Consider the following 26,179-nt stretch of genomic DNA (forward strand, 5'->3'; position numbering starts at 1 on the left):
GCCTCCATCTTTCCATGCTCCCTGACATGAGGGACACGGAAGGACACAGAGATAGCACACGTCTGGGTTTTCCTTTAAATGCTCCCAACTGCCTTCGCCATTTTTTTTTTTTTTTAAGATTTTATTTATTTATTCATGAGAGACAGAGAGAGAGAGAGAGAGAAGCAGGCTCCCCGCAGAGCAGGGAGCCCGATGCGGGACTCGATCCCAGGACCCTGGGATCATGACCTGAGCCGAAGGCAGACGCTTAACCATCTGAGCCACCCAGGCGCCCCTCGCCATTTTGAAGTTCAACAAGGAGCCGCTTACTTGCTGGATGGACCTAGGAAGGTGTGGGCTATGCAGCGAGATCCCCAGTCATGGGCTGGATGGTGCCCACAGATGGCTTCCCAGCCCGGGGCCCAGCCCCTTGGTGTGTCTTCCTAGGGCCCTGGTCTCGAATCCCAAATTCACCCATTCTCCACCTCTCCGCTGGGGAGGCGGCTGGGAGGGAGCGTCAGGCTCCCTGCTCCTCCAGCAGAGGAGTGAAGGCGGAATAGCTACAGAAGCTGTATGTGGTCAGACTGCTTCAGAAAGACCAAGACCGAGACATGACCCCTGGATGCTGGGGAAGGCTTCTTGCAGGAGGATCATTTTGAACATAAACGCAAGATGGGAAGAAAGGACACTTCCAGGAGGTGGGAACAGCACAGGGAAAGGCAGGGAAGTGCAAAAGCACAAGGTGTGGTTCGAGGACCAGCAAGCATGCGGAAGAAGCCCTGCCCCTTCCCTGACCATCAAGGGCTGCTCCTCAGAACCTGGCATCCCTCCCCACTGGGCCTCATTCTTCTGGGCACAGACCAGGGATGGTTCGTAATTTCCTGAATTTCAAGCAGTTGACCTCACTGGGCAGGTTACCAGTCCTTTCCAAGAGAAACCACCACACCACCTGTAGAAAAACCACACACACACTGTGCCACATGCTGGCTGTGTATAAGCTCAACCCTTCCAAAACAACCCCTAGGACGCAGCGGCTATTATCATCCCTGATTCATGTGAGGAAACTGGGGCGCAACACACATTTGAATCAAAGAAATTGTCCAATAAACCAAAATGCGTCGCAAAGTAAAGGTGACAAAGTAACAGAGACAATGGGTCAAGCCAATTCCTAAGAAAAGTGGTGAGTGAAGGCCCTCATGTGGGTGAAGGCCAGCCCCGAAGCAAGCATGTGGGCAGTTCCCTGCGCAAAACGAGGGCCAGGGGTGCCAGCAAGATCCAGAGAAAAACAGGCCAATAGTAAGTGGGGGGGTTCACTCTGGACTTAGAAGAAATCCTTCTACTTCTCCCCACCTACAGGAGGGTTGGGAGGGAGAGGGTCCCACCTAAGAAGTCCATCATGTTTGAGAAACCTCTCGTTTGGAAGCTTCTGCCAACTCCCTGCCTTGCTGAGGGTGGAGACAAGGGGAGGTGGTTTCTTTTGTTTAAGAAAACATACTGGATGTCTCCTTGACTTTCCAGAAGCAGATCTTAGTGCCAAGGGAGAAACAAAAAGATCTATGTAAGAAAATAACAGAAATGTGGGTTTTAGAAGCTGGCAGTGAGAGAAAAGAAGGCTCTAGAAGGGAGGGGAAAGCCAAGGAGAGGGAAGCCTCAGGGAGACAGGAGGCAGAGGTTGGGGGAAACTCAGCCTATGACATATTCCCGATGGCACGGGGTAGTTGACGATTGCTTGACAACTTTCCTGGGCTGTGACACCCCTGCCACCACCCTCCCACATTAACCCTAACCCCCGCCCCCAAATCTGCTCCACATCACGGCCTTGTGCTGGCAGTACTTTGAGAGAAGGACGGAACGGGGGCAGTGCTCAGCATGGCTCAGAGCCTCATAAAGGGACAGCAAGCCTCGGGAGCCCAGGGTGCCAGGAAGGAGCCACGGCTGCTGAACAACGGGCTGCAAGGTGGCTGACCCAGGCGAGCAACCTCACCCCCTCAGAAACCCTTCTGGGACATTAGACTGGGCTCTGGGCTTTCCAGAGTGTGGAAACAGGGGGGTGAGTAAAAAGGGACATGGAAGCAGCACACATTTGGGTTTTCCATCCCACACTACAACTGCCTTCACCATTTTGAAATTCCACACCAAGTCACCAGCTCCTGGGTGAACCCTGCTTCCTACCAAGGGCTGTGGGCTGTGCAGAGAGAGTCCCAGAGGCCCAGAGATGGCTTCCCCACCCAAGTCTGACCCCTCTGTCATGCTCCCAGAGCCCTCTCCAGCCTGGCCTGAGGTCCCAAACTCAGCCATTGGCCAAGCCCTCCCTACGCTGTGTGACAAGCCAGGGGACGTGTTGTTCCCGTTTTCCAGTTGTAGAAACTGAGACCCTGGGAGAAAAAACAACTTGTACAGGCATGCCGTGAGTGAGGGGCAGCGCTGAGATTTGAACCCAGGATGGCTACCTCTAAAGCCCGTGTTCTGACCACTGGGTCCCATTTCTGCCCCCCCCCCCCCGGTTTCTGAATCTGCATGCCACCAGACTTGGCACTCCCACTCTAGAGGTGGGAACGTGTCTCTCCCCCTGCTATCGCCCTGGCAGCAAGCGTTCAGGTGGGCTCTAAGGATGTACTCAGCAAATGTCAACTGACAAAATTTAAGTCCAAGCATTACAGCAGCTGGGACCTAAGCCGCTGAGTTTCCAAGACTGGGCACCTGGCTCCCCGGGGTGGATGGAGAGCCCAAGAATCAGCTGGACATTTCCAGGCCATCCTGAGAGACCAGAGCAGGCCAGGAAGACACCCTGTGGGCGGGATGCTGGCCGCCTGGGAGGGAGAAACACAAAGACCAGCACAGCCAGTGGGCGGCAGAGACAGGAAGAGGCCACAATGGGCCCCGGACGACCGGAGATGTCCCAATTGTTAGCGTGAGCTCTCCGCCTGTTCCCATTACGCTGCCATTCAGACCTGCTGAAGCTGGGGGGATGCCGGGCAGGAGGAGGGCCAGCAAGGTTTATGTGGCCACCACCAGCTGGGAGCTGTGGAGAAGGGTGCTTCCAGCCCCCAAGCTGGTCAGTGCTTCTAGTCTCCTAGTCGGTCATGCATTCATTCAGCCAACCAACATTCACTGGGCACCCACAATGTTCTGTGCCTCATGTAAGGCCCCGGAGGACGCTTGGCCAGAGAGCTAAGCTCCATTCAGGCAAGTCACACACGGGAGTCATCAGTCCCCGGGTGAGGTAGATTCTCCCCTGCTGGGAGAAAAGCCCTCACCAGCCCCAGCCCACAGGAAAGGCCGCGTGTGCTCCTCGTTCCCATCTTCTCTGCCCCAAACGGAACTTTCCAAACATGCTGACTTGAAAAGGACACACCTGAGAGGCATGAGCAACACTCATCAGAGCCCATTCTGCCAAGAGAAGCTTCAGTTGAGGCCCCACATGGATCTCTTAAAAGCCTCACTAGGGCCCTCGCTGCTGCGGCAGGTGTCTGGGGGTGCCAGGGAGACGGGCCGGAAGCTGAGCACCAGGACCCAGGACACTGGGTCCCACAGTTCCAACTCCCGACTACAGGAGAAGGGGACATGGGACTTCTGCAAACCCCAGGACCCACAAGCCTGTCTCAGGGGAGCGGAGGCAGGGGAGGAAGCAGGGGCCCTACTGATGCCTGGAGGAAAACCTAAAGGATGGGACATGCACCTGAGTGCTTAGTGTCACTGAGCCACGTCCCTGGGGAGCCATGTTCAGTTTGCTGGCTGACACTGCCGGGGAAGGGCAAGACAACGCATCTGCACCAAACCATCTGCACCAAACCGTCCCAGCAAGTCCAGGATACGTGCATACTTGCATACACAACCCTCACACTCAAGCCAACCCCGTAGGCTCGGATGGCCGTGGTCATCTCTCCTGAGGAGTGCTGGCCTTGGCCACCCTCTGCAGGGAGAGGATGTGGTCTCCAGCTCAGGAAGCCATGCCTGCACAAGGCTGTTGCTCACATGAGCTCAGCATCTGGAAGGTTTCTCTGCAACACCTCAGACCCCACACCAGCCACTCTGACCAGCCGCCACCCAATGGAAGACGGAGCTCACACTGACTCTAACTTCAAGGCTTGGGTCTGAGGGCTCCAGGAGGGGAAGATCCAAGCAGTTCCCGGCCGAGCCCCCCACCCCACCCCAAGGAGTAGAGGTAGGACATTTGGGCACTGTCCCGCATCTCACGACCCTCAGGCTCCGTGTGGGGATGTTAGGGTTGGGAAAGAACATGAAGGGCTGGCCCAACCTGTCTTTCACAGTCTGAGACACCAGAGCCCAGATAATGGAGAGGGCCAGCTAAAGTCACACTGGCTCTCCATGCCCGGACCCCAAACTCCCAGCTACTACCCTCAGCTCTTCCACTGTCCTCTTCTCTCCCACCCCAAGCCCCTCTGCAAAGCACAGCCAGTTTGAGCCCCTCTTCTCTGTCCTCCCTCCTTCTAGCAGGAGGCTGAGCAGATGAGGGTTCTGGGCTTGTGGCCCCAGACCTGAGTGATGAACGTGATGAGCACAACTGAGTAAGGGTTCGGTTCCTATAATCAGTCAACACATATTACCGATCACCCCACCCCTGCCTGGGTCCCGAGTGTCTAAGCTGGGGTGGGCAGGCCCAGAGAGGAAGGGACTACACAGTGTGAGTGTGTGTGTGAGTAGGTGTGCGGGGGGTGGCAGGGAGAGGAGAACGGGGCTGCAGGGGAAGCTGGTTCTGAGGGAAACCGGGAGGGGCAGGGAAGCCCAGGGCAGAGTCCGCTGTAGCTCTCACCTGCCCCCTCCTGTGGGCACCGGGGAGCCAGGGTCAGAGCTGAATCTGCTCAGAGGGGCTGCTCCCCGCCACCCCGAGGGAGGGGCCGGCCCCCAGACAGGTGACTTGCTTTTTCCCCTCAGGGGCCACCCTGGTCGGTGGGCAGGAGAAAGTTCGAGGCAGAGAAGGAGACGTTGTAAGTGACTCCCTGTGGGGCAGCCAGAGTGGAGGTTCTCACACTCCCTGGGTTTCTAAGGAGGGAGCACGGCGGGGGCGCCCAACACACAGGAACACAGGACGGGTCTGCAAACAGGCAGGAAGTTTTCCTGGAGCAAAACCCGTCAAAACAGAATTCTTTCGCCGGGTAATATTTTCCTCTCTGCCCCTGTCGCCCATGCTCAAACAGATCTGTTGTTGTTTTCATAATCTGGGAGAGGAAATCAAGCCCGTTCAGCAGAGACTTCAGGCGCCAAACCAAACCGCTCAGCAGATACTCCCAGCTGGCTTCCCGTTCCCCAGTGGCGGAGGCACCGTGGAAAGTTTGCGGGAGACACTGGCTTCAGGCTCCGCCACACCCCAGCTCCGCGGTACAGCCGGGAGGGCCAGGAGCAGCGCGCTCGGGCCCAGGGTATGTGCGGTGAGAGGGCCGGCAGCCGGCTGGCGCGGGGCACCCGGTGTGGGCCGGGCCCTCTGCATACGACCTTACTGAATCTGTACACCACCTATCGGGAGCCCCACTCACACGTGAGCCAACAGGCTCAAAGCAGTTGAGTAGGATGTGCCCAAGATCACAGGTGGTGAGGGGCAGGGCCAAGATCGAAACACGTGTCGCTCGGAGCCCAAAGCTCTTCCCGCTCCACTCCACCGCCTCCCTGAAACGGGTCTGGAACAGAAACATCCCAGTAACGCTCAGGGCATACAGCCTAGCACAGAATGCCCGTGCCCGAGAGCCCTGCGGCCCCTGGGAGGCTGGACTTGACCCGAGCACACATGCTCAGATGCCCCACTGATGGCTGGCAGCCCGGCCGCCGGAGGGGCAGAATCCAAACCGGGCAGCACAGATGTGGGCCTCGGGGCAAGCAGGCGGGAGTCCAGGGCACCTCTGGGGCACACGCTTACCTTCCTGTAGCTTCACACTCTGGAGGTAGAGGGGGTTCCTCAGGACGTTGCAGCGGCCCGGCTCATCCTCCTTGGTGAAGAGCAGCAGGTCCGAGTAGGCAAAGAGCGTCACCTGCATCACGACAGAGCATGCTGAACCAGCTGCTCTGCTGGCCCAGAGCCCAGGAGCCACAACCTCCCTGGGAGGTCCAGGTAAGGCGTCCTCGTCATGTCGGGCAGAGCGAGGGTCAGACTCTCAGTGTGGCCTCCGCCAAGGACAGAGAAGCGATCTGCAACCAGGACCTCCCCTTTGCGCTACAGTTTTCTATGCCTCCACTCTTGATCACAGCGGGCGGAAGGGGGGCCGGGGGATAGGATAAAATCCGACCCTCACCTTCCACGGCAGGTGGCCCCTGCAGGCCTCTCCACGGCCCACCCCAGCCAGGCCATCTTCCTGACTACACGCCCCTGGAATCTCCAGCCCAGCACCGCTGGCTGGGCGCCACCCTCAAGCTGCAGGATGTTGGCCCATTTGCTTGTATTCTCCTCTAAACGTCTGGCTGAAAGAGCACTGCCCTTGGAGTCAGAAGTCCTGACGCTTCCCACTGGGGAGCCACGAACACGTGGTTAGGGTCCCCGAACCCTCAGCTTTGGTTTTCTCGTCTCTACGGACCGGGGAGCATCCCTGCCCAGGTCTCTCACAGACTTCTTTCACGAACCCCATGTAGACTGTGAACTGAAGCACTGTGCAGTGTGAGGTCTTATTATCACATTCCTCGAGGATAATTTTAACTGCATTAATGCAAGATTGGTCTGAGAAAAAGCCAGTTACTTCCGCTCCAAAACAGACATGTATGGAACTCGTATCTCTTTTATGCATATATATAGCCACTCCAAAAATAAAAGGAGAATGCTATTTTTAGACATTACAGGTAAACCAACAGGCATGCTCAGCATAGTTTCATGCTAAAAAAAAATCCACTTGATCCCGTAATGCCACTAAAGATTACACTGTTCTTTGTTTTGTAAATCCTGCAGTGGCCTTTAGTTAAAAGCAATGAAATCCAATTTTAGATTCTCCAAAGAAAACAAAGTGTTATTAATTATGTGAACTTCCCTGTGAGGTGTCAAACCTGACGCTTCATCCCTTCTGAGGTAAGAAGAGTCAGCCAGAGGGCTTGGCGTGCACCCCCAAAGGCCACAGCGAGTGTGTGCGGGATGGTTGCTCAAGTTTCAAAAGTTAACATGGTGACGTTTAGCTCTCCAGCTGTTAAGATGACCTGACAACTCCACCTCTACGAAACTGTAAGGATGTTCTCAACAGCATCTTTGTGATAAAAAAAGAAAAGAACACAGATGTCCATCAACAGAGGATGGATAAAATAAATTATCTTCATATGGTAGAATTTTATGCAACTATTAAAAGAATAAAGTAAAGTTCTGTGGACAGAAATGCGGGCAGAAATCTGCCCACGGAGTGCCCGCATTGCACTATGTAAGCCAAAGAGTGCAATGTGCAAAAATGCCTACAACATAATCCAATTTTGTAAAATAAAACTGTAAATGTGTACATTTTTTAAATGTCTAAGATACCACACTCTTCGCTGGGGAGCAGAACTTCACTTCCTATATTTCTGTTTAATTTGCATTGTATGACAAGAGAGTCTATTAGTTTTGTGATTAAAAATATATACATATTTTTCAAAGGACCCCTTGACACCTTGAGCACAGTGCAGAGAAGTTTGAAGGAAGGAAGCTGGGCCACAGGGATAATAGGGGTGTCCTGGAGCAGGAGGCTCTCAGGGGCCCTAGCTTCTCCAAGGGGGACCAAACACAAGAGCTCCGGAACCGTGGGCTGGGAGGGATCCTGGCAGTGACTCTCTCCAGACCCCTTCCAAACCACAGTCCTGACCCAACAGAGCCTAAAAGAAGTCCCCATCTGTTAAGTTCTTTCTTTCTGCTCAGTGGATTCTTACTTGTAAATAACATCATTGCCTTCATTTATAGATGGGGACCCTGCAGCTCAGAGAGGTTAAGTGACCTGTCCAAGGCCACACAGCCAGGGACATTGCCCAGGTCTGGCTGACCCCAAAGCTCCCCTAATATGGAGAGGTAGCAAGAAGCCTACAGCTGTCCTGCCCCTGAATGTGAAAGAATCCAAGCAGGGACCAAAACAGAAAAGCAAAGGAGACCCAAAGTAAAGCTAAGGGAGGGGAAGAAAATGATCTGAGAGCTGAGAAGGATCTGAGGGGTTGACTCTCTGAGCAAACCTGCAGGCTTTCCCACTCAGAAGAAATCTGGCGGTCACCTCCGGACCCATAGGGAAGCTGGCCAGGGAAGGGTCGGCTGGGGGCAGGCTGTCAGGAACGTAAAATGTCAAAAAATGTCCCAGCCTCCAAGAGAGCTAGGTGGATGGCAACCAGGGAAGACCATGGGCAAGGTGAGAAAAGCTGCAGGCCACTGCTCTGGCCCCAATTCCCAGAGCTGAGAATGTGGTCTAGACAGGAAGTGATTAAGGCATGAATGAAGAATTTCCCGAGGGTCGGGTCAGGGAAAGGACAGAGATGGCACACAGCTGGAGGCAGGGCAGAGGGGCAAGCGTGCCAGGTGGGCCCCTTTCCCTTGTCACCAGCATCCAGAAGGAGCTGCAGCGGTCCACAGGGGAGTGATGCCCATCTCCAAGGCCCAGTTACCTGCTGACTTCCACAACAGGCCATGGGAGCCGCCAGGTATCTTCCCCACACCTGCTCCAAGGATACATCTGCTTTCCCAGAGGCTCAAGGGTTTTGCTTGGTTAGGAAATCCTTGCAACTTGGAGGTTCACTTCTCCCAGGTAGCCCTAACTGAGCTTTCTCTGGAGATCTTGCCTAAAGGCAGACCTTGGTGCCTTAGTTAATGGTAAACTCAGTGAGTCAGTGCATAAAGTAAGGGTGTGTCTATCTTGTGCCCCATAGTTCCCCTGTGACCTTGAGTGCAGGGCCTGGCTACATGGTAGATACTCAACAGCTATTGTTCGAACATGTAAGCGAGGCTCCGCCATAATGCTGATTTGATCTCAGGGCACGTTACTCAAGTGTGTGACTTCTGGGAGGGGGTATGATGTGGGGCAGCCCAGTGTGAGACTGCATCAGCTCACAGACATTAGCCAACTGGAGCATGCTCGGAGAAGAGATGGGAAGAAGAACAAGGGGAGAACATTCCAGGAATAAAGATTTCTGTTACAGGTAAGGGAGAACTTTCGACAATTTAGCCCTCTCCAAGTAACAAAACCTATGCCTGGAGGGGCTGCCTCTGCAGATCAAAAACTGGCTGGAAAACCTTCAGCTGGAAAGTTACAGAGAAGCAGTCAGAACGGACGACTTCAGAGGGCCCAACCAATACTGCAATCCTACAAACTTATCCAAGTACCTCTTGAATTGGTTCATATTTTTGACCTGAAGGTACCAAGATCCATGTACTGGCTTCCCAGCATATTTCATGAAAAAGAAATATACTGGGGCACCTGGGTGGCTTAGATGGTTCAGCGTCTGCCTTCAGCTCAGGTCATGATCCCAGGGTCCTGGGATCGAGCCCCACATCGGGCTCCTGGCTCAGCGAGGAGCCTGCTTCTCCCTCTCCCTCTGCCTCTCTCCCTGCTCATGCTTTCTCTCTCTCTCTGTATCTCTGTGTCTCAAATGAATAAATAAAATCTTAAAAAAAAAAAAAGAAAAAAGAAAAAGAAATATATTTACTTTGTCTTCAAATCACTTCCTTCAATCCTCAAAAGGGATATCTTAATTCTAAGACTCCAAAGATCCACTAAACAAAGATTTTTTGGACAGATTGTAAATATAATCAGGCTATGGCTCCAGTCTGTGCTTGCCAGTCTGTTTTTCAACAAACATGCCAGAGGCAGCGTGAGAAAGCAGTGCTGAGCCAGAGATCCAACTGCTAAAGTTGGCTCTGTCCCTAATGAGCCTTGAGGCCCTTGGGTTCCAGTTAATCTCACTGGAGCCTCAGCTTCCTCATCTGTAGAATGGGGACAACCGGGCCTCTCATGAGGATGCTGCAGGAGCTAATTTAAGATCTACTATGTAAAATGCATGCACCGTGAGAATACACAGCAAGTGCTCGGTGTTTGAGCACCTAATGGTGAGAGGACAAACAAAAGAGCAAATTTAGGCAGACGTGTGTATTTCAGGATTGCTGCCATTTCTGCCTTCTTCTGGGTCTTGTGAATTTGTAGCCACACCTCACTTTCTGACCCTTGGCCACCTGACTTAGCTCCATCACACACTTACTCATCAAGGCCAGCTCCAAGAGACTTCTTGTTCCTAAAACTCAAACCACCCCACCAAGATGAAGTTTTACTCTCTCAGAGGCAACTCAGAAGATATGCCAAAGTTCCTAAGAAAGCTCCTCAAGAGGAAGTCCAGAAATGTAGTGAGCAATGCCCATGGGGTAGAAATAAGCATGCGGTCTCCCCGGGGAGAAAGAGAGAATGCTCCTTTGCAACACACGAGTTCTGGTCCCCTTGTCGAGAAAAAACAAAAGCAGCCTCCTGCTTAGCCACAATTACACAGAAGGTCCCAGAACGCTGAGGCTGAACGGGCCCTTAGAGATCAGCTAACCTCAGCTGCCTCAAAGACACACACTACCACTGGCTCAGAGGAGAACAAACCAGATCATTGCACTACCCACAAGCTGCCACTCAGCTCAGCCAAGCCCCACGGCCGGCCTGATGAGCAGCAAGCCCCCAGATAGGCCAGTCAGATCCCAGGGCTCCAACTTTGGTGCCAAGTAGATTTCACAGGCCCGAGCCAACTCTGGGGATTGTGGGGGGAGGGAAATTCCCCCAGTTAGAGATGAACAGAGGCCAGCTCCCAGGCAGAACGGCGTGATCTCCACACCCAGGCCTCTGCTGGCAGAGCGAGAGCCCAGAAGAAATCACAGACTTACTCCTTAGAAGAGGATTTGGGATTTGGGTAAATACAGACCCAGAAAACCTGAGTAACTGACGCTCCTTCAAAAATTCTCTTCGGCTAGGGGCGCCTGGGTGGCTCAGTTGGTTAAGCGACTGCCTTCGGCTCAGGTCATGATCCTGGAGTCCCGGGATCGAGTCCCGCATCGGGCTCCCTGCTCGGTGGGGGGTCTGCTTCTCCCTCTGACCCGCTTCCCTCTCGTGCTCTCTGTCTCTCATTCTATCTCTCAAATAAATAAATAAAATCTTTAAAAAAAAAAAAAATTCTCTTTGGCTAATAGCTCCAATCTTCTTACCTACGAAGTCATTCATCACAGCCAGGGTAAACTACCACCTCTCCTGCTCCTTAGAGGAAGTTGGGATAAACAATGCGATGTCTTGTGGGGCTGGGGAAACTTTCTAACCATCAAAGATGGACTAAACAGCTTTGAGAGGTGGTGAGCTCCCCATCACTGGAAATGTACAAAAACAAGATGGGTAGCCATTTGGTAAGGAGGGGGATGGACGGGGATGGAGGTGGAAGACTTCAGGATTTTTCTACCCTGAGACTGTACAATTCTAAGACCATGAGGAAGAGAAAAGTTAGGGGCCTGGAGGATGTCGGTGAAGCCACACGTGTAAGCCTTACCTCAACAGCCTTGTTCCTCCCCTCGTATAGCCGCAGCTCCTCAGACAACAGGAGAGTCCGGGCAGGGTTACAGAGATCTAAAGGCTGAACACAACGCAGGCAGTTCAGAGAGGCCCAGTGGAGATGGGGTGTGGGGGGAGGCAGCTTGCCAGAGCCAGCCACAGAGAACCCTCTCGACTGACTGAAAGAAGCCTCCAGCACCACGCCCCCCCCCACCCCTGAGAGCCCACACGCCCCCTCACACACAGGTGGAAACAGAAAGACAGATGCTCTTGTCCTGGCCGGAACTGTCGCTGCCACCTTCCCCACCAAGCCCCACTGTAAGAGCCAGCCTCTGGCAGGAAGTCCAACCACACGTTTAGGCACTCACAGTCCTCCCCCAGGCTCCCCGACTCCGCTGGGCTCCGGGGGGCCCCCCAGCCCCCACTCTCCTCCATCTGTCCCATTCCAGCCTCACGGGGAAAGTCCCTGCTGCCAGGCCCCAGATCCTGAGAGCCTCATGCCAGATATGGTCACTTTGGTCCCTTCAGAGCCAGGCCGGTCCCTGCTCTACATGCATAACACGCTTGAGTTAAGGGACTCCTTCCCAGCAAGCAGTCCCCAGGGACCAATTCTCACCCAAACTTCTCACCCACCCTATCATCCTCCCCCGTCCCCGCTCAGGAGCCCCTGCCCCCTGCCCAGCCCAGAGAAAGCTCCCTAAGATCTGGATGACCCAGCAGGGCTTATCCTGGGTGAATGCATATTTATAACATGGCTTCTAGGTACCTGACACCAAGCAAGGTGCTGGAAGAAAGATAATGAAGCAAATGTCCACTACGTACAAGCCCCTGGATGGATCTCACGAAGAATGTGAGGTGAAAGAAGCAAGGCCCCAGAAGAGGCCAAACAAAACACATTCTCCAGGAAAGCACACAGAGGTGATCAAAGTAAAGGGAAGCAAGGAAATGACTATCAGGGAGTCGAGCTCGAGCTCGCGGGTAGGCGCAGCAGGGAGGAGGGCACTGGGATTGGGAGGAAACGTTTGGCCTCTGGAGTGGCAGCCACGGCCTACAGCTTTATCTCAGTGGACACCCGCTTTACAACAATTGGTTCAACTGTGTATTTGTTAGGCCGTTTTGGGTTTATGTACTTTACAATTTAAACGTTATTATAACTTTCTGAAAACGAGTTTTCATTTTCTGTAAAGATTTTAAAAGGAAAATGAAAAATAACTCCTGTGGATGCCAAGAGCTTTGTGGTCCCGTCCTGAGAAAGAGAAGAGACCAAAAGAAAGGCGGGAGCCATCTGAGGAAAGGGGTGTCACCCACCAGAGGTTCATGCAGAGGGAAGGCGTGGTCAGAAATTAAGCCCCTGGGACTGTGTCTCCTCTAGGTTGCTGATGAGAGGACCAACTAACACGGTCTTTCTGGAAAGCCATTTGTCAATATATATAAAGAGCCTTTGACATGTTTATGATGCATGACACTGTCATGTCACTTCCAGGCCTCTCTCCCAAGGAAAATAATCAAAGGGGCAATTCATGCACAAGGATTTTCATCACAGAGTTGTTTGCAATAGCAAAGGAAGGAGACAGAAGTCTATCTGAACAGAGAGCTAGTTAAATAAACACATGTCCGTGAGCTAGAATAGTGTGCAGCTACTACAGATCAAAGGCTCGGAGAGTATTTAGTGGACGCGGGGAACGTTCCTGCTGCAACTTTCATTTAAAAAAGGCAAAAGGATAGAAAAAGTGCACTAGGAGGCTGCTCGGTTTTCCTTCTGAAGTGTGTACATGCACACAGAAAACACACCTATGTGTTCACACTAATGGCGTCTGGGGGATGGAAGCCATAGAGGTTTGGAAATGGAGAGGAAGAGAAGGAAGAAGCAGAGGGAGAAGTAGGAGAAGGGGATGGAAATGAGTCTCAGGCCACCAGCTAATACTGGCCAGACACGTTTGCTAAGACCGAGGAGACCAGACAGGACGCCAGACTTCAAGGCTCTCCCTCGGTCATTTCCAAACAACAAACCACTGGATGGGCCAGAGAGCAGAAGCCTCAGCAAGCAGGCCCCATGGGAATGCCAACTAGGAACTGTAGTGAGCCTGCCCTGTCCCCAGAGGAAGGGAAAACTGGGAGAGGGGGCAGGGAGAAGAGCCCCTCTTTGCTCGGCTTCCCTGCCCCCGCTCTCCTGGTCCTCCCCTGGAAACCTCTGCTCCCTCAGTATAACCCCCAGAAGCCTGAGCACCTGAAGTCATTTCTTTCCCCAAAGGGAACCCTTCTGGAATGATCCTGGGGTGAAGGACCTTCCTCTTTCTCATCTCACGAGGGAGCCCTTGGGGCCAACCACTAGCTCACCTGAACAAAGACCGGGAACACCAGGACCTTGGGGGCCAGGGTGACGTAGGTGCCATAGCTTGAGTGTGGGGTGTGCGGCCTCATGACCGGGCAGTTCTGGTAGTTGCCGTGGCCTTTCATGGTCTGCACTGTCTTCATCAGCCGGGACTTCTTCCCCAGGCCTGCGTAGGACTTCCCTTTACTGGGACTACCTGATTCTGGGGAACAGAAATGGGGGACCATGAGGCATTTCCACGTAAAGGCATCCCCTCTGCAGAAAGAGAGAACACAGACACGGCCAGCCCATGTATGCTACATGCCAGGCCCTATGCAAGCTACTGAACACAGAGGGAGGCCTCAGAAGGGTCTCAGGCCACAGGGAAATCCCTCACACTCTAGTGGGAGTTACTGACCCATAAAGAAGCGACTCTGGGACTCAGATGGAGCCAGGAACCACCAACTAGGATGGAGGCAGCAGTCCCCGTCTCGTGTCTGGTGCCCGAGTCAGACCTATCAGTTTGGCCTCGTGTTTTTCAAAATCAGGAAATTTCTCTCATATTTGAGAAATCAGAAGATCTGACCTCACCGGACCCACAGTCCCACATAGAACAATCGGACACGCCGACACCAAGCCCCACGGCTCCCTCTGCGTGCCCAGTGTAGCTCACCTGTTCCCTCGCCTTCCAGGTCCCACGGACAGAGGGCCTGGAGGTCCAGTGGTAGCAGAGACAGAGGACTTTCCTAGGCTGTATTGGAGCCTGCCCTCTATTAGCCACAGGGCGGCCTGGCTCCGCCTATGTCAGTCTAAAATAAGGAGTGGCACCTGCTAGCCCAGTTCTCGGGAAAGAACACGAGCTCTGAGGCCGTATGGCTGTGCCCAGTCCCCACTCCTCTGCTTACTAGCTTGGTGACCTTCAGCCACTCACTTCCCCCCCTTAGAGTCTTGGTTTCCTCAGCTGCAGTAACAGTACCAAGTTCATTGGGTTGCTGTGAGGATTCAGGGAGATGCTCAAGGAAAGCCCTAGAACAACGCCTGGGATCTGGTATGTGCACAACAAAGGTTAGCTGCTAACTTAATGTGGCTCGTGTTGTTGTGGTCCTCTACTCAGAAAAGCAAGTTAATCAGGTGCCCCACAGACTCTGAAAATCCTAGGCTTCACTAAAGTCAGAAGGTACTCTGGTTGGCCAACTCACACTCTATTCTAATCAGAAAAAGGACACAGAGAGAGAGAAACACTTCAGGGAAGAGAGCAGAAGGCTGCATGGCTGGGGTTCCTCTTTAAGGGGATGCTGCTGGACACAAACCCCACGCTGAACAAGAGATAGCATGCAGGTTTTTATCGGGTCCTGTCCACTGAGCAGAAGAACAAGACACAGAGTAGCTAAAAAGTCAGGGATTCTTGGGTGCAAGCAGGTAGGAGGCCAAGTGCATTGCATTCGGGCTCCGTAAATACCTGGGCCGCCTCTGGGGGGGCTCCTGCTGCTAGGTGGGCAACTGACCCCAATGCCTGGCCTACGTCCCAGGACCCAGGCATCCTTCCACCACCCCCCGAGGCCCAGCAGCCAGGGGGTGAACAGGTGGTCCGAGTCCAGCTACATCTCGGGGGAAGCTCCCCACCAACGCGAGGTCCCTGGCCTCAGAGGAAAAACTCAGCTCAGAAGATCTCACACTTACTTCCTCCGCCCACCACATGCCCCTTCTCACCGAGCCGGGTGAGAAAAACAAGCCAGATCCCCATCACAAGTGACCACCGATCAGAGCCATCACAGCCGTATCTTAGGGCAGGACTCAAACCATAATAACTTAAACCACTTCCTGCCTCTTCAAGCAGTGGCTTAGAGAAGAGTAGAAAGAATGTGAGCCCACGGGCTGGGGAAGGGAGCGGGGACCGGGGAGGATGGATGCATGGAAGCAGTTCCACAGCCCCTCCTCTGATCTGGCCCCCGACCTCAGCCCCAGAGGGGTGTGTGTGCTGCCAGGCCTCTCCTCTTTGCTGAAAGAACCCATCCTGTGTCTCCAGATCTGCCCTGGATTTGAGCTGGAAAAGACACTTGAATTTGAGCCCTGGGTGACCTGCCCGAGGACACTTGACCAGTATAAGGTATAAAGCAAGATGGACCCAACATATGCAGCGGTCACGCCTGAGAGCCCCATCTCCACACACCCCTGGATAACTTGTGGCAAGTGGGCGTGGCTCTCCAAAATGGATTTTCTGAAGTACCTCTTTTTTAAAACCAGCCCGGGTTGCAACCCAGCTACTGAGCTCTGTGAAGTCAAACTCCTTGACTTCCCACCTTAACATCCCCTGGTCCAAACCCCCACATCACCTGCTCCACTGACCAAACACAATAATTACTCAGCTTTGCTCCGGCTTCCAAGGCGAGCCCTGGCAGCCATCCCGCTCTGGTCCTGGAGAATCTGAGGCTCGGCCCCTTCGCAGTGCAGGGGACAACGCTGAGGGCACCAGCGGCCCCAGGGAATATGTCAACTACAAGCAGCAAGCGCCCTAGGCCTCAGAAGGGCACCAGACACCGCTCAACTCTGGATGGCTCAACCTGCCCCTGCAAAAGGAGGCCAGGCGGCCCAGCCAGAGGAGGAGGCAGAAGTCAACACCATGGTGACCGCCCCGGGCCTCTGAAGAACCCCGAGTGTGTTTAAGGGAAGGTTCAGTCCCACCCCTTCCTCTGAACTCCAGGACTGGGAGCTGTGAAGACTTGATTGCTGATAAAGAGCCAAGATATCCTTGCATACCAAAAACAGCCATTACTGTGAAGAGCAAATGAAGGTAGGTCAAGTTCTTAATCCAATGCCTTCAAAAAGCTACCACTGTTGTGGACACTGTCACATCTCCTTGTCCCTCTCTCTCCGTGGCCTAGATGACTATGTCCTTGGTTCACTCAATACTGTATTCTCAGAGGGGAATCAAAACGCGGACCCCAGATGGGAGGGCTCCGAGAGGCACGTGTCAGGTTGAGAAGGACTCGATCCCACATCACCGGCCCACCGCGAGCAGCAGGCTCTCCAGCTCCTGAGCTCCGTGATCAGCCTTCAAAGCCCAGCAGCAACCAGCCAGGGTCATTCTCCTTCACTCGGTCACTCGGCTGAAATTCTACTGAGTACCTGATGTCTGCCACACACCAGGGCCAGCACCGGGTCCTCAGAGATGAGTCGGCCGAGGCCCTGCCTTAATGAAGTCACCGTTTAGCAGTGACACCCCACTCTAACCTAATGCGCTGACTAAAAGCTTTTTAAGAACTCAGTGTTGAATAACTATCAGACTCCTCTCCAGAAGGAACACAGATGCATTTCCAACAGACCAGGCTCATCCATCCAAATGGCCTACCCTAGAGGGAATGCAGATGCCTTCCATCAGCAGCTCTGGGCCTGATGGGAGCCCTTTCCCCCCAACCCCCAAAGGCCCAGGCATTCTTCCAAGTACCCGCTACAAGCCAGCATCGACTTCACACCACGGATGGGGAGGGCGGCAAGGAAGTGAGTCTGCAAGCGGCTGGGAAAAGGCCCCTCTCAAGGAAGGAAGTCACCAGGCATTCTGTAGGCACTAGAGAAAAGGCTCGAGCATAGGACCACCAGGCAAGGCTGGTCCCCACCTTCCAGATACCAGCTGGACTTGAGTCAGCTGGACCCCGGCAGGCACATGGAGGGCCTTCCAGAATGCCCTACCAGTTCCAGCACCAAGACTGGTATCTCAGGCGTCCTGAGGGGGCCCTGGTTTTGAGCTCAGCTTCTCCCCTTGGCTCTTAAAACACAGGGCCAAGATTCAAAGGCCAAAGGAGAAGAACGGGTACAGAGACGCCCTTGCAGTTCAAGGACAGCCATCTTCTATGTAGCCTCCCTCCATGGGCACACTCCCTACTCACAGTCAGTCTCTCCTTTACCCCTCCCGACAACTCTCTGAGGTGGGAACTGTCAGCCCCAGTTTATAGATGAAGAAACTGAACTCCCTGAGGCTCAGGGAGGGGACGTGGATTGTTCACAATCATGCAACTCCGAGTTGAGCCCTCCATGCCCCTGTTTTGAGCGGGCCCGACCAGGTATGGCACCTAACACATATCGGTTGCTCAGTAAAATGGAATGAGTCCCAATCGAATGCCGGAATCCTGAACACCACCTCCTAGACTGCTGTGGGAAGACCCCTTCTTCCTGCTCGTTCAGGCTCCAAGGAGGAAAGATACTGGTTCAGGGAGGGAGAACGGGTATGGAGGGGAAAGAGAGTCCGTGTCAATGTGCGGGGCTCCGGACGGCTGACCTCACATCTCTCTGGGGCTTGGAGGGCACAGCAGCGGAGGACAGACCCACCTTCGGGGATGGCATCCTCCTGGTACACAGGCCGCAGCAGCTGCAAAAGAAGACAGAAGAATCACCTCAGCCCCAGGAACGGGGAGGGACAACTAGGCAGGCTGCTCACCCGCAGCCTAGCCATAGGAAGGGAGCACCTCAGGGCACAAGACCCAGCAGCCCTGGCTAAGGAGCAGAGGGTGGTGCTTGGAGGGATTACAGATTCCAGAATCCTCTAGAATGTTAAGAGTTGGGCAGAGCCTTAACGTTCATCCAGTGTAACCCCTTGGCCGTGTCCCCAGCTTTCTTGATGGTGGCTTGTTCCAAAGTGCGTTCCAGGCGACGGTGGCGCCATGGGTCACTACCAGGCCCGCCACAAAGGGTGTGCCGTCAGGGGAATTGGGGAAATGCTGGGTGAAACCATCCTCCCCCGCAAGACACCCCCAGAGCCTCGAGTAGGCTACTGTGCACTGGGAATCTCCCAGAAGAGGAGGAGAGTTTGGGGTATTTCTCAAGCTTATTTGACCTCGGGACACTTTTCCCCCAGAGTGTCCCATGGGACCAACGTTTTGGTGCGCGTACTCCTCGGCCCACCGTGCCATCTGCGGTGTCTGGGTTCCCACCCGTGACAGGGGGAACAGCCCTCTCACCACAGCCCACTCCACACTGTAGAAAAAGCAGAGACTGGCAGAAAGGTCTTCCTTCTTTCGAGGTGAAATCTTCCTCCCTGTGACATCCCGTGGGCCTGGATCTGTGCCCTGGGCCGCAGGTACCCATCTGCTCTCTCTCCCCAGAACAGCCATCTCTGGCGGGAAGCTGACACATACCCCGCCTCCTCCCTGAACACTTCCAGCCCCTTGCAGGCTCCTCCCTACACCTGTAGTGCGAGGCCAGGGGCCCAAACCCTCCGCCTCCCCCGAGACCGGCTGTCCGTACCTGGCTCCCAGGGTTCAGTGGGGCCAGGATGATGTAGTTGGGGTCAGTGGAGGCGGTGGCGCGGGACAGCGCGGGCAGGGTGTGCTGGCCCCCGCGCTTGGCCACCTCTGTGTAGCGCTCCCAGCCCCCGAGGAGCAGCCCCTCGGAACTGTCACACACCAAGTGGCAGCTGTGGCGCTGTTCAGGCCGCGCCTGGGCCCCGTGGGTGCAGTTCTTCTCCCGCTTATTGGGGGGGGACTGGAGGTCATGTGTCGACTTGCAGGAGGCCCGCCGCAGGACCCCGCCATCTGGCCCCGGCTTGACCTGGGGGACCATGCGCCACACGAGCAGGATGATCTCACTGGAGCAGTTCCTACAGTTGGGGGGTGGGGTGGGGAGGGGGGCGGGGGTGACACAAAGAAGTTGAGTTTGGGGAAAGTCAGCCAGGGCAGGGGCCTACGGGGCAGAGAAGAAGGGTGGGGGAGGGGAGAGAAGCCCCCAGTAGTCGGGCAGGAAGGGAGGTGAGGGGCCATCTCAAGCTGAGACAGCAAAAGTGTTCCTTAGATCAGTCAACTCTAGCTGACTGGCAGTGGCTGAGAAGGACCCTGAGGCCAAGGCCAGGTTAACCAAGAGTACCAGACTCTACTAGTGATGTCGGCCACGGGCAGAGTCTAAGCAAGGAGGAGCGAGCAAGCCACCTCTGTGCAACCCCACGTCCAGTCATTCTAGAAGTATACCTAAAATGGTCATGAGAGTTTCACTCCAGCGGGCCAAAACTTAGGGGACCCAAACATTCTAAAGAATAATTTTTCAAGTATGCACTTGAAACATTTGCAACATCTACACATCCTTTAAAAACAACAGGCTTAGCTCTGAAGTCACAGAAATAATGAGCTGGAGTAGAAAGGGCCACCCTGGAGCCGCAACAGGAACCGTAGGGTCTGTTTGAGAGCGTCTTGGCCGCTGTTCGCTCCAGGCAATCCAAAATTGCTCTGAGCCTGAACCTTCCATTTGCAGGCCAAGACACTGAGTCCCTGAGGAGCAGAGTGAATTGCTCACAGCTGCGCCGAGGAGGGGAGGGTGAGGCCTTGTGCCCAAGGCAGGGGGCAGGGGGCAGCTGTGCCATTAGCCTGAGGCCCAAAGCCTCCCCGCCTCCTCCCCACCCCGCCCCCCCCGCCCCTGCCCCTGTCACCGGATCTCATGGGCCAGCTCCACGCATTTCCAGTGCTCCACGGGCCTCTCATTCAGCTGCAGCACCGTGTCCAGCTGCTGCAGCCCTGCCCGCTCGGCTGGACCTCCTGCAGGGACAGAGAAAAGCCACCCAAGGGCTCCCGTGGAGCTCATGACACTGTCCAGGGGCCTACAGTCATGGCTTCCACAGTGACCTCACAAGGGGCACACTGCCCTGCCCCTCTGTTCCCTCATCTGCGAAATGCGGGGCCGACCTTGGTGGCCCTCAGGGTCCTTGAAGGGAGGCACCCCTTCACCCTCAGCTCCTCTGCCTGCTCACTCTTCAGCTATCCGTCCTTCCAGCCAGGTCCCACCTCACTCTCCCCAGGGCCTCCCACCCCCTAGAGAATCCTTCCTTGTTGCCAGGCTCACACACTTCATTCATTCCTTCAACACCGTTCACTGAGCGCCAGTCCTATGCCCGTCCCCATGCAGGCACAGGGGGGCAGGGGGATGGGGGAACACCCAGATCACCAAGCCCTGGCTTCTCCTCCACGATAAGGAGAAGTCTTTGTGAAAAATAGGGAGGGGAATGCCTATTTTTAAGTGCTAATCAGGCTTGGAATAGAATAAAATACCCATTCCCAATGAGGTCCATAAATGACTCTCATTTTCCCATGCAACCCTTACTGAAAATGTAGGTTTAGTTCCTGTTAACATGATTGGGAAACAACATAGAAAAAAAATATATTTTCATTTTGATAAAAACAAAAAAAAATGTGGATATATTTTCATAAACCTCCGTTTCATCTGTGGTCATTTAAAAATATTATTCTTTTGTTTTGAAAAACCAGGACACTGCTCCAGTTTGGGGCTCCCCTTCCAGATCCCACATGAAGCCAGGCACATGGCAGGCAAGTGGGGCTGGCATCCGCCGAGATGCTCACTTACCAGAATCCACAGCCTGGACTCGAACCGGAGAGTCACAGCAGATGGTGAAGCCAAAGCCATCCTTCCCCCTCGGGATGGTGATCTAGGACAGAGCCCTGCGCCGTTACTCCCAGAAGCCACAAGGCAGCTGCCTCTGCTCCAGGGTCGGGAAGCCCACAGGCCCTGCCCCAGAGCCATCCTCCTCTCCAAGGGAGCTAGAGCCAAGAAGGAGGCTGGCCAGCCCTTGCTGTCCCTATCTTGGCCCAGGCATCTTAAGCACTGGGTTGTGGGCCAAGCAGGAAGGCTGGGAGCTCAGGAGGTAAATCCAGGCTGATGCAGAAGGGCTCAGCACGGACAGAGCCTTGGAAGGGTAAGCCTCGTCTTCCTCAGACCCCACAGACACATGGGCCAGTCCAAAGAGCCCCCTGGACCTGCCCGCCTCCACCTTGCCTGTGATCCACTGACTCTCGGTCTCTTGCTTCTTCCTCCCAGGGGTTCACAGAGCATCGGCCCAGGGCTGGCCCTGTGCTGAGGGCCCACAGACAAAACCCCCCTGGGTGCTGCCTTCCCAGAGCACAGGGGAGGGAAGACAGGGACGCACATAAAACCTCTGGACGAGGGCCAGGGAACAAGTGCTAGGTTCTCAGGGCAGTCCATCGCTGGGGCCTCAAGGCATCCAGTGAAGACTCCCAGGGGAGAGGGCACGTAAGGGCACAGACAGGCCTCCTGGCAAAACCTGAACTAGCCACTGATCTCGCAGTGCCTGCTGCATGGCAGATCCACAACCCTACTTCCAGAAGTCCCCTGAAAGGGCCCTGCCACCTGGATCTCTTTTCAAAGCAACACACAATTATCAAGCTCCTAGCATGCATGCCAGGTTCTGCTGAGGTATGGAGGCATGAGGGCTTGATCTCTGGCTCCTCGAGGGCCACAAGAATCTGCAGATCTCTCCAAAGCAAAGGAGCACTGTACTAGAGTGCCCTGGAGCGAAGTACGAGAACTGAGTTGGGAACAGTTCTTTGTGTTTGACTTTGGATGGCAGGCTGGGTGCACGGCAGGAACTGAGCAAGTGCTTCGCGAGGACAGCCCAGCACCATCCCATCCGCAGCAGGAAACTATTAGGGTACAGTGCCGTCTGCTGGCTCGGTTCAGTTCAGCCTTGCTACGTGGCCCCTCTGTGCACTGCCCATTTGGCTGTGGGTGGGGTACAGGAGGCCCAGACCCTGCCTGCCCAACGAGTGATTCCAGGCTGCTCAGAGGAGGTGTGTGAAAGTGACAGGCCTAAGGGAGGAAAAGTCAGAAGAAGGGTTCACTGGGGTCCCAAGAGAGTCCCTAGGAGAAGTGGACATGGAGGGGGCCCTGGTGAGGCACAAGGGAGGGTGTCCCAGGCAAGTTGAGGAAGAAGCCAGCTCAGCAAGCCGGAAAAGGTCAAGGGCCAGAGGCCTTGTCAGGAGACTCCGGTCTCCTTCCTTTAGGGGCTGTCTCTTCAAGGCTAGGTGCCTGGCATTCACCTACCAGCTGTCCCAGAGGCCAGGCATGAGGAAGGGGAGGGCCGGGGGACCCAGGGTGACCAAGGCCCTTGGAGGCTGTCGGGGAGGTCCCTGAGGCTCTGCTTCCCACCAGCCCTGGGCCTGGATTCAAAGCGAGTTTGTAAAACAGGAAATCTGACAGACAAGGGGAAGGGGGAGGGGGCAGGAAAATACCCTGTTCCCATAAGAATTCTGGGAAAACATGCGGCTAAGACAGGAAGAGAAAAAAATGGAAAGAAAGAAAGAAAAACAAACTGTGGAGTGAGTGTGGAAAGCCCAGGCTGAGACTGAGGGAAGCTGTCAGGAGCCTGGTCCACTCTGTGCGACCAGTGAGGACTTCATGCGGCCTCTTAACCCACCCTCAGCCCAGGCAGAAGGTGGGATTCCAGAGGCTTTCTAGACCTTTCTAGACCCCGTCCTACCGCAGCAAGGGCCACAGCCCCCCTGCCTGGGATGCCGGCTCTGCAAACAGGACTTAGCGCCCATGGGCTCAGGGCTAGCAGTTTGGGGACTGGCCCCCAGAGTTGAATCTGGAGAGAAGAAATATACTCCCGCAAAAACAGTTTCCCCCTCCCACATCCTGGTCCCCTCGTCCAGGCGGGACTGTGGGCCCAAGCCCCTTCTGCCTTCCAAGGCACCAGCCTCAGTAAGAAGAACCAGCCCAGACAACAGTCCAAGTCAGCTGGGGGCTGGGAAGGAAGGGAAGAGGAAAGGGTGCCAGGAAGCAAGGTCCCCTCCTGGCTCTGTGTGAGGGGTGGGACCTCATAAAGGAAGCAGAATTACGATCTGTCCATCACTAGACTCACTGCATTGAGAGGAGAGTGCCCAAAGAACTGGATCATCGCTGCCGCCCTGAGGGGAATGCAGGACTGGCTTTAATATGCCCATTTCACAGAGAAGGAAGCCGAGGCCTAAAGAGAGGAAGTGGCAGCCCCCAGCTCTCAGCCCTCCTCCGTGACCCGGGCATCAGGGTTAGGAGGTAAGGGGAGCAGCCTGGCCCAGACTCTGAGATCTCGGCAGCTCCTGGCAGAGGCTGTCCTTCCTGGGGGTGGTCCCTGTTCTTTCCTGTCCAGGGCAGGGACTGTCACCGCTCCCAGATTTCACCCAGGCCGGCATCTCACCTCTGCCCTCCTGCCTGCTTTCTGCTCCTCTGTCATGTCTAGGCTTCCATCCCCATCCCTAACTGAACATGTCCTATATGTACATCCCAGGCCTTGCAGCAGGTACTTTGTACACAGCATTCCGTGTCCCGCAGAGCACCATCACTGGACATTACCATCCCTACTCCACTGACGAGGATACTGAGGCTCACAGAGGTCTAGTAACATGCTCAAATGCCACAGCTAAAGAAGGGCAAAAAGCTGGTGCTCAAAACCCTGGGCTGGTTCCTAGCATAGGATCTGTCTTGAACTTCAGTCCCAGAGCCCCAAGCCCCGCCCGCACTCATGCCCAGCTCCGCTCTGACAGCCTGCGTGCCTGTCTTCTGGCCCACAGGCCCAAGGTGACCAAACACTTCACCTCCCAAACAGCGCCCTCCGCCCCACCACCCTACACCCAGCTGCTGGTGTCATGGGAGCTGTTCTGCTGGGCTCCAGGAGGGCCGGGAGGACGGGAGGGGCCCTGAGAGCTGGGAAGGATGCCAGGGAGAACAGGTGGGTCCCAGGGTGCTAGGGTCCAATGGCGGCAAGCCAAGGTGCAGGAGGCCACTCTGGGCATCTCCCTAGACCCTAAGACTGCCTGTCTGCAGGAGTCAGGACCCACATTTCAGTCTGGCCATTACAAGACACAGAGGGGCTTTCCTATACTTTTAAAATCAGAACCATTCCTGAGCTCCCATCAGCTTGGACAGTCCCCAAATCTGGACATCCCTTGCCTTCACCCTCCCTTACCCCCTTCCTTGTTTATAAGAAAAAGTGCCCAACACAGTTCCAGAAAAGCCTTGAGGCCACGGGATCATCACTCCCACCCTGCCCCACATCCCAGAACTGGAGGCTGAGAGGCAGAGCCCTCTCTATGAGGATGGGCTCTGGAGGCACCTCAAGGCACGGCAGCTACCAGGGAGGAAATCATGTGTACGCACATATACACGGAAACATCCCATCTCACAAAGAAGTGCATGCCAACACATGTGAACACACAGAGTCACACACATACAGTGCAGGGCAAGGCATTCCTGTCCCATCAGAAGTAGGGAATACTCGTGAAAGTATAAAGTTAGGAAAAACACAAAACCCAGCTGCTCAGCCACTTCCAATCTCAGGCTTGAGATGCTTTTCTGAAACCCACATTGCCCCCAGATTAAAAAAAAACAAAACAAAACAGAGAATCAACTAGATAACCTCACCAAGGACACCACCATGTCCGTGGTTAGGATGATGCAGAGCTGGGCCTGGTCTGCCCCTAGAGAGGGGCCGTAGGTAAAGGGTGGACCTTGGGGCCAGCTCCGGCCTCTATCCTCCCCCCAGATTGAAATTAACCTACAAGGAGCAGGAAGAGGCAAGGAAGGCCTCGTGGGGAGAGAAGTCTTGCTCAGGTGAGCCCCCAGCCCCGACCCCCAGTGACAGCCCGGGCACCCCTAAAGGGCCAAGCACCCACCTGACGGTAGCGGCGCTCCGAGCACACCTTGCAGAGCCCATTGAAGCGGTTCATGGCTGCGGGTCCTGTCTCGGCTGCCGCCCCATGAAATCCCAGCTCTCCCCCCGGCAGCGGGAGCCCGCACTGCGCCCCGTCAGCCTGGCATGACCGCCCTGGGAAGCCCGCCCCGCAGAAGAATGGCAGGAAATCACCTCTCACCTCCCCAAGCCCTGTCTGTGCTGTGTGCCTCTGCACGATAAGCCCGAAGGCTTCCTGAAACCTCAGAATGACAAGGAAGAGGGAGAGTTTTATATTAAAATTCCTGTCAACTAGTTAGTATTCCCCCGGCCCCGGCGGGGAGAGGGCGCCTTTGTTCTGGCTGCATTCTCCGCCATGGGCCACTTTGTGATTCCAGTGTTCTCACAAACACCCCTGGCTGAAAGAGAACCCAGGCAGAAAACACGGCCCCCTCTATAACAACGCCACCGCCCCCCGCAAATCCCAGCGTCCCCGGTAGCAAATCCAGAGGACTAACACCATCTAAAGGATCCACGGACACCTTAGGGGGTTGCACTCACAGTCACCCCATCTCAAAACGGAGAACATGAAACATGTGGGTCTGAGAACAGCCTGCCATTCACAAGCTACTTAAAAGTCAGTTTCTTTAGCCAGGCAACAGCATTAGGCATCTGATGACATGCAGACCACAAAGGCTAATCAGGAAGGGAATTCCAATCACCAGATGACCCAGCCTCCTCATTCTACCCTTCAAGAAGCTGGGGACCACAATGGTTAAGGTCACATAGCAGAGTACGCAGAGCTGGGACCAGAACCCCAGTCTTGTTCCCTGCCTTGTAGAGCGGTACCTGGTGAGCCCAGCGCCCCTTATACCCACCTCACCATCCCTGGGGAAACCCACAGCCACTCCTGTCCTTGAGGCCAGAGAGTGGCCCTCGGTACAGCCCAGCTTTGGTTGCTATGACAGTGGGCAGGTCACGCAGGTTTCTGGGACTCCATCACCCCATGTG

At 54.9% G+C, this 26,179-nt stretch overlaps 1 protein-coding gene across 2 annotated transcripts in view; it reads right to left on the minus strand.

Annotated features, from left to right (window-relative positions):
* LOC118017779 (regulator of G-protein signaling 3-like) overlaps positions 1-26,179 on the minus strand; it is a 70,262-nt gene that overhangs the window by 13,798 nt on the left and 30,285 nt on the right. Inside the window, exons 1-8 of one of the 2 annotated variants that reach the window (XM_035015997.1) lie at positions 25,173-25,319; positions 21,070-21,151; positions 20,141-20,246; positions 18,970-19,321; positions 18,055-18,094; positions 13,758-13,954; positions 11,419-11,502; positions 5,852-5,963 (exon numbers count right to left, since the gene is read on the minus strand). In XM_035015997.1, the coding sequence (XP_034871888.1) occupies positions 5,852-5,963; positions 11,419-11,502; positions 13,758-13,954; positions 18,055-18,094; positions 18,970-19,321; positions 20,141-20,246; positions 21,070-21,151; positions 25,173-25,226 (1,027 nt within the window). In that variant the 5' untranslated portion in view covers positions 25,227-25,319. Of the gene's footprint in view, positions 1-5,851; positions 5,964-11,418; positions 11,503-13,757; positions 13,955-18,054; positions 18,095-18,969; positions 19,322-20,140; positions 20,247-21,069; positions 21,152-25,172; positions 25,320-26,179 lie in introns of those variants that run through there. The other variant, XM_035015996.1, reaches the window with a different exon arrangement.

Source organism: Mirounga leonina, unplaced genomic scaffold, assembly GCF_011800145.1.
Source record: "Mirounga leonina isolate KUSES-001 unplaced genomic scaffold, KU_Mleo_1.0 Mir_170, whole genome shotgun sequence".
NCBI classification, from domain to species: Eukaryota; Metazoa; Chordata; class Mammalia; order Carnivora; family Phocidae; genus Mirounga; species Mirounga leonina.